This window comes from Mixophyes fleayi, chromosome 1, assembly GCF_038048845.1.
Source record: "Mixophyes fleayi isolate aMixFle1 chromosome 1, aMixFle1.hap1, whole genome shotgun sequence".
NCBI lineage: Eukaryota > Metazoa > Chordata > Amphibia > Anura > Limnodynastidae > Mixophyes > Mixophyes fleayi.
The window spans coordinates 84,210,553-84,218,350 of record NC_134402.1 but is presented as its reverse complement, the minus strand read 5'-3'; the positions used below and the strand labels follow the sequence as shown (position 1 = coordinate 84,218,350).

Sequence of the window (7,798 nt, the reverse complement as noted above, 5' to 3'; positions counted from 1 at the left end):
AAGCAAGTGTCTCTCTGTGCACAAGTCCATGCAAAGTAATGCCGGCCCCTGACCCCTGTCAGGAAAGGGCACTACACACAGTTCAGTTGTTCTAACCCCGCAACCTACACATGTGGACCTGGTGGAAGGCCTCTCTTATCTTTTTATTGCTTGGTGCAAATCCGCCCACAGGCTTAAAAACGACTACTAGATCTCTAGAAGCAAACCACAGTGTGATGTACCTTTACACAGCGCCTTACTTTTAAAGTGTGGCTTATGTTGTCCAAATAATAGGCTTTCACACACACACACACACACACACACACATATATATATATATATATATATATACAAAGAGATAGTAACTTATGTATTTAGCAAACAAGTAATAGCAAAATATGCCTTATAACTTCCACAAGCCACATAAGTAACCGGCAGGTCTTGTAGACAGCAGACTAAAAGTTTGGGGATAGCTGGTAGGAGGTGGCGTCTGTTTATTAGGGTACACTGTTAAGATCGGTATAGACCTTTGTCAAAACGCCCTACCCAAATCCATTCCCTTCGTAATATCCTCTACTCACAATGTGATCCAAGTTCATTGGCAATATATTTATTTCTTCAGTATACTACTAGCGTGATAATAAAAATCCCAAAGCAAAAAAAACAACAAAAAGATGTCTCTCTGTATTAATGTGTGTGTATATATATATATATATATATATATATATATATATATATATATATGCGTATGTATTGATATATGCCTATATACACCCATGTACACGCATTTTTGCACACATACGGATTGTTAATCATTGCGGACACTGTCTGTGATTTACATTAATATACAAAAATATACAAAAAAGACACTCAGTGGTTTATTGATCACTTACAACGTTTTACACCTTCAAATATTAATTATACTCCACATTGGTGGACAGAAGTGCACAAAAACAAGTAGATGAAACACCTTCAAATGTTGAACAATCACGACAACAACAAAAACTCCGACAACATTACAACAGCGTCTCCCTGCCCGAGGGCCTGTAACACACACACTGCGCTGCAGCCTGTCCCAGGCCTCCCTGACACAGAGACGGATAATATACCAACGGGAGCATCGGTGCAGCAGATCCTGTCAGTATATTCTATTATAATAATCCCAGAAATATTTATATCCCATAGGTCAAGTACACTTCACATACATACGAATGCCAGGGAGTCGTGTGTTTTTTTTTCCCGATGTGTTTTCTGTACAAAACAGAGAAATACTGTAACATTTGCGAACTGTTAGACAGACAGAGCCCCCTTTTACCAACCTGTAGATTTATCTTCATATAATGGAATGCTTCTCTGCACAGATCCACAATTAGGGGTGCTTTGGGGAGGGGGGATTGCACATAAATAAACTGGACGATTCCATACATAGTTTATTTTTTGTCAGAACGTATATTTATATAGTCTTCAGTCCTGCAGTTATTAGGATCATTGTTTAAGTTCCAGAGCCCATACATGCTGTGGCCAGCCAGTCCTCCCTTTAGTTTTCTTATCGTTGCTACTGACTGTGTTTTTCAAGAGTTCATTCTAAAAGGAGACGATACAGAGAGAAAAAAAAGGCAATATATTTAGACGAGCAAAGATTAATGATTACACACAGCAAATAACACGGTGTGATGTATTATTATTAAAATATTTCCTCTTGTAGGCTACATGATGTTGTTGTGTTTTGGGGCCTTGTCTCTATCCTGCACCAAAATCACACTCGCTTTCACTATCAGCTATTATAGCATTAATAATTGCACCTTAATCCCCTTTTAAAATGTGTATTGATTGCTATTTATACAGTCGACAATGGTTTAAAATATACATGCGCAAATACAGGCTACAATTATTTTTTTTACTTTGACGCAAATTAATCAAAACAAATACTATATGCTGTATGGGAATGTAACTGTGTCTATTTAAAATAATTTAATGTTTTTTAGCAAACAAGGCTGGAAATAGATTTGTTTTAGGTAATTTTGAATGTGCGTTTTGTAAAAATAATTCTGGAAACTGAATATAGAAGAATTCGCCGTATAAGGCTGTGTACACAGAACACACTCCCAGAAGATGGATGACAGTTGCAATTCACACTAAACATAACAATAAGTCAATAAATACAAGCACAGGCGTATGCGGGGACTGAAGGGCAATAAATCTGCATCTCTCCCTGATTGCAAACAGTTTAATTTCTCTATTATAATATTTGTAAAACTAAACGGTAATTATAGTAAGCGATTCTCCTCTTTTTACAGGCAAAACAATCTTGCAGAGAGCAATGCTGCAGTCAGCAGGGTTTTAAATCAATTGCTTCCTAGCAACATTAATAAAGTGTATTCATGATATATTATTTCTTACATTACACATATGCTTACATGCATGAATGGATTTCTCTTTTAGCAAAGAAAATACATTGATTTCTGGCTGATGTGATTATAAATATATATGTATATATATATATATATATATATATATATATATATATATATATATATATATATATATAGATAGGTACTACAGAGAGAGAGAGAGAGAGAGAGAGAGTGAGAGAGAAAGAGAGCTTGCTTTGGAACGAACTGTTAAAAATAGCGTTACTGTTAACATAAGGTATTTATTGATATATTTACCTATAGCAATAAATAAATATGTATATGTAAATATATAATATATATGTTGTCTTTAGTTATAGTACTAGATTGCTATATTTTAAATAATATAATGTAGAGTTTTTCTATAATTAACTATCATATAGATGATTATAGCTATTTTAGATAGTTACAGTACAATGTAAATTCCTATATTTAGTTGTTATAGTAGTGTTTTATATATACGTAGTTATTATAATTGTAAAATGTCAATATTTAATTGTGAATTGTGGTGAAGTAAGGATTGCTGTATGTTTCCAAGCAGTCATATAGGGCTGGGAATGAACCTCACTTTAGATGCAGTTAAAAAAAAAACGGGGTATTGTGTTTGGTCACATGGGTTGGTAATTACTATAGAGATGAACATGACATTATACTGACCAGCTCTTTCTTCCTCTTCTCCTCCTTCACATCTGTCTTCTTGATCTCTGCCTTGAAGGCCTCTGTCTCCCCAATCTGGTCATCCTTGTCCAGCAGGTCCATGAGGTAGGCGATGTAGCTAGTAGCCAGACGTAACGTTTTGATCTTAGAGAGTTTGGTATCCGCGGGCACGTTGGGGATACACTCCCGCAGTTCGGCGAAGGCGCTATTGATACTCTGAGTCCTGCGCCTCTCTTTGCGGTTGGCAGTTCCCCTGCGTTTCACAGGCCTTTGCATTAAGCCTCCGGGCCCGCTTCCCGGGACACCCCCGTAATGGGAGTGGTCCAGGCCGGCCGCGCCATTGGCGTACTCCGGACTATAGGATGGTGCCATGCTGTAGTCGGGGGGAGACATCTCGGGGTGGCTAATAAGCCAGCCATGGAAGTAAGGATTTTCTTCGTGGCAGCGACTGGCCGCGGCAGCTGCTGCAGCTGCAAACGGATAACCATCATGGTGCACCACGGGGTGGTGAGGAAAACCTCCAACCAAACTCATGTCCGCTGCACCTTCTGCCAAGTCTCTTTCCTAGGGGCTGCGATTCCTACCACAGCAGGTCTAGGTATATTAATGTTTATACACTGGGGTTATTACTTGTCTATATCCAGTTCTCCATAGGTAAATCCTCACTCTTTCTGTTTGGAAACTGAACAATCTTGGTGCAATGCAAATCGAGTAGAAACAAATGATAATATATTTCTGTCGTGTGCATTAAATATTCTCAGGCGAATGGTGAATTGCAAATTCAAGTATTAAAATGCATTAGGTATTTCATGGGTGCTGTTAGGGTCCATTGTGATCCTCCCATAAAACAGCTGCATGAGGTGAAATAAACTTGCTAAACAGCGATCTGTTACTTACAGCAGGTCTTGTCCATAGTCCCCAATGGGATGTTCCAGCAGCATAGAGTTTCTGATCAGGTTTCACTGTGAGCTGGCATCCATTTCCTGTGCCTCAGTCGGATCTATGCACCAAATATACATTCAATCTACAGACAGAAAACATGCAAGTGCCTGGGATGTCAGCATGTGTCCCCCCAGCTCTGCTTGTGGACATATAGATTATTGATATCTCCCAGTGTCTTCATTGCAGCCCATAGTTCTGCAGTAAGGACTCAGCACTGGCACTATTTCCAAGTTGAATCTCCATGTACAGCTACATCTTTAGGGAAGCTTGGGTTAATATATGTCGTCAGAGCCTGTTTGAGCCAATCAAGACACAGTAGGGGAGGGGACTTATAGGCTCAGCAATAAACCTTTTTGATGTTCACTTTGCTAATTGTAGGACTTCTCTTTCAGGATTGGCTGTCTCTGCATAACCATAATATAATTAAAACGAGAAAAAAAAATCCTGCATCGGACAGAGGTTAATGCAAGTGTGCAGCAGATGCTTTACAGTATTACATGTTATATATATTTATGTATACTTATTTAAACACCACTACAATCTCAAATAAACTGGATAAGCCCAATTCAGGTACAGTATTCTTTCTGGGGAATTATGGAAGCAAAGTGTAACGTGAGCCGTCATAAATGATTTACTCATTTCACGTGTGTTTTATGAATTTATTTTCTATCAGCTTTGAAAATAATGTCGAAGGTATTTGAACTTTATTAACGTATCTGTAATCTTGTGTCATGAATGATATTGTTTACATATTATTTTCTATGCAATGAATGTTAATGGCTTTTCTATAGAAAAAAAAATATTTTTCACTGTGTTTTTCCTAGATCTGGTTATGTATCATTTTAATGCACTGGCGAATATTCGTATACCCTGAAGTTATGGCGACTCGGTTGTTATATATATATATATATATATATATATATATATATATATATATATATATATATATATATATATATATATAAAGTAATGATATAGCTTATTTTTACTTGCGGTACATGATATATGTCTGTATAGTGTCACCTGCACTGCTACATATTCACTGATATATTATTCATGACTGTGCTATGTTTAAACTACATTATTAAACATGTTCGCTCAAATAATTACTGTGGTCGAATATATTGTATTTCAAACAGCATGGGATGTATGTAGCAGGAAATATATGTCTGTAGATAGAATATATATATATATATATATATATATATATATATATATATATATATATATATATATAAATATATATATATACAAAATAAAGATTAATTTTACCCATACTTATAACTTATATTATTGTTTATTTCATTCAGTTTTTCCATGCTACATATATTATAGCATTGGCTGAGATGTATACAATATCTTAATATTGTACAGTAGATTGTGTACTTGTTTTATCTTTTGTAAACGTGGTTGTCATTTTTTATATGAAAGACATGCACTATGTCAATAAATTAACAGGCAACCTAGATAGTGTTCTTGGTAAATATATTTAATTTATTGAATGACTGTACATTTGTCCTCTAATAGGTGACATCATATAATGCACTTTATTTAATACAGTGTGTGAGAAAGTGTTTTAATTTTAATTTTGAAGCTCTTACTGGATCAGAGCTGTAAGTGTGTATATTTAATTGCAGTTTTTCTTAAAACTATAGAATGTGACTGTAGCTGTTGTGTCGCCTGTCTGAAAAAATACTAACCAATAAAATGGATAAGGCTTGTCTGTCTGAATACACAGCTTGTGAGAAATATACTCATAAAATCATCATGAGTACTATGCTGGATATATATATATATATATATATATATATATATATATATATATATATATATATATATATATATATATATATATATATAATTTGTAGTATCTGTTTATCACACAGGCAGGCGTAGCTTACTGTTGAGACCTATTATATTGCTATCAATAGTTGCAATTGACAGTAATACATTTATATTTCACAATAAAGGGTCCGAATATACATACTACTATTCTATATACATAGGTTATAAAATACTAATTGTATTCTATCTATTATTTAGATAGCTAAACTTTTCAATATGAGATATAGATGCTAGTGTTTCATATCATATATATTGATGGTTGATCTCGAGGTGTTTGTTTAATAAACGATATATTGTGTGACCTTATAAGTAATATAGTGATGAGCTGTCATAGATAGAGAGCTCTGGGATAGTGAATTGTTTGCAGTTTCTGCATGGTAAGGTCCAGAGTTAGGCATCCTGGTGTCAGGGCGTTGGGAGGCGGCTGCTGCAAGGAGAAAGTTGCTGCTATTTCTCACTGAGGAGCATAAAGCCCAGGGATCGGTCTGCAGCACATGCTGGCTCTCTCCTTAATGCGGTTGTAGCCTTTCTAATAAACCACAAAGTTCAGATAATATCTAAGGAGATGAGAAAAACGAAAACACCAGGCAGTGAGAAGCAATAAAAGGTGCCTCGAATGTTAATTTTTCCATTAACCGGTAGTACTAGATGGTGGAGACTGTAATGTAAGAACCATTTTATATTCTTATGGGTTTGAACATCTATTAAGAAAAGTGAGCGAAACCAATAACCAACTCAGACTTATGGAAATACAATGCATCATTTACTTTGTAAATTGTGTTAATTCTTAAGGACAAAAACCAATAAAACCACAACTATGTACTTTTAAATAACTAATAAAAATAGTCCAAATATAGTCATGACTTCCAGTGGCTTCACATACACATGATGCACACGCGTCTGCCGATAAATAAAAAGGATCAGAAATACTAACACTACTAATATGAATCATTATATAGTCATTATATTAACATTGACCCTATTTTTTGCATACAATATTCTCTTCTTAGCTTATTTATGCCACTTCATTCTTACTGTTACTGGTTCTGTATTTCTATTCTATATACTGTTCTACACTAATCACTTTATATTATGCAAGGCCTTATACACACACACACACACATATATATATATATATATATATATATATATATATATATATATATATATATATTCTGCACATACACGTGCATACGTATGTATACCTCTCTATACATACTGTTTAATCTGCTGTGATTCACATATACATATTCAATGCATCACAACATGTATACATATTTTTATTGTCCTATTGAAATTCTCCTGAATATTTTGCATTCTTTCTAAAATGAATAGGTCTAGTTATTCCACGTTACAGAAGTACACATATCAAGTTATGGGGCACTTGTGCTATAGGAAATGTAACAAACATGTAAATGACTTTATCAGTGGCTAAAACCTACTTCAAGATACTGTTTCGACGTTTAGATATTTGTGAAGAAAACAATCACCTCGACATTATGATTAATGCCTAACTTTGTAGTTTGCGCACCAGAAATACTTCAAAGTCACATAGTTGTGGTGTGATGCAACCAATAGACGTCTAACATGCGGTGTAACTTTAAATACCTCTTTGTGGAATTGCTAGGTAGAAGTTGAAATTTGTTGTCATCAAGTCAATACTAATATCAGTAAATTAGCGCTGCCTCGGAGTATTCAGTATTATGTAATCAGTAAACTGTGAGTCCCCACACTTCATACAGTATGGTCAGGTGCATCCTGTAGGACTCCAGGTGTATACATTATCTCATCATCTAATCTCATTAACAAATAGACTATTGCCATTGTAATACATTATGCGACTACCCAGGTTACTAATTGCTATAGTCCAGGCGTGATTTATGTTATTATGCAATGATATAGCATATTCCACCGCTTACAACATGCATACCTTTTTTTTAATCTAATACTGTCAAATAATAAAA

At 35.0% G+C, this 7,798-nt stretch overlaps 1 protein-coding gene across 1 annotated transcript; it reads right to left on the bottom strand.

The window, feature by feature from the left end:
* Positions 1-835: 835 nt before the first annotated feature.
* Positions 836-3,779, bottom strand: HAND2 (heart and neural crest derivatives expressed 2). Its single transcript, XM_075189495.1, has 2 exons — positions 3,048-3,779; positions 836-1,563 (listed from the first exon to the last, which is right to left on the bottom strand). The coding sequence occupies exons 1-2, from the start codon at positions 3,579-3,581 to the stop codon at positions 1,465-1,467; spliced, it is 633 nt and encodes a 210-aa protein (XP_075045596.1). The 5' UTR covers positions 3,582-3,779; the 3' UTR covers positions 836-1,464.
* Between the last annotated feature and the right edge of the window lie 4,019 nt (positions 3,780-7,798).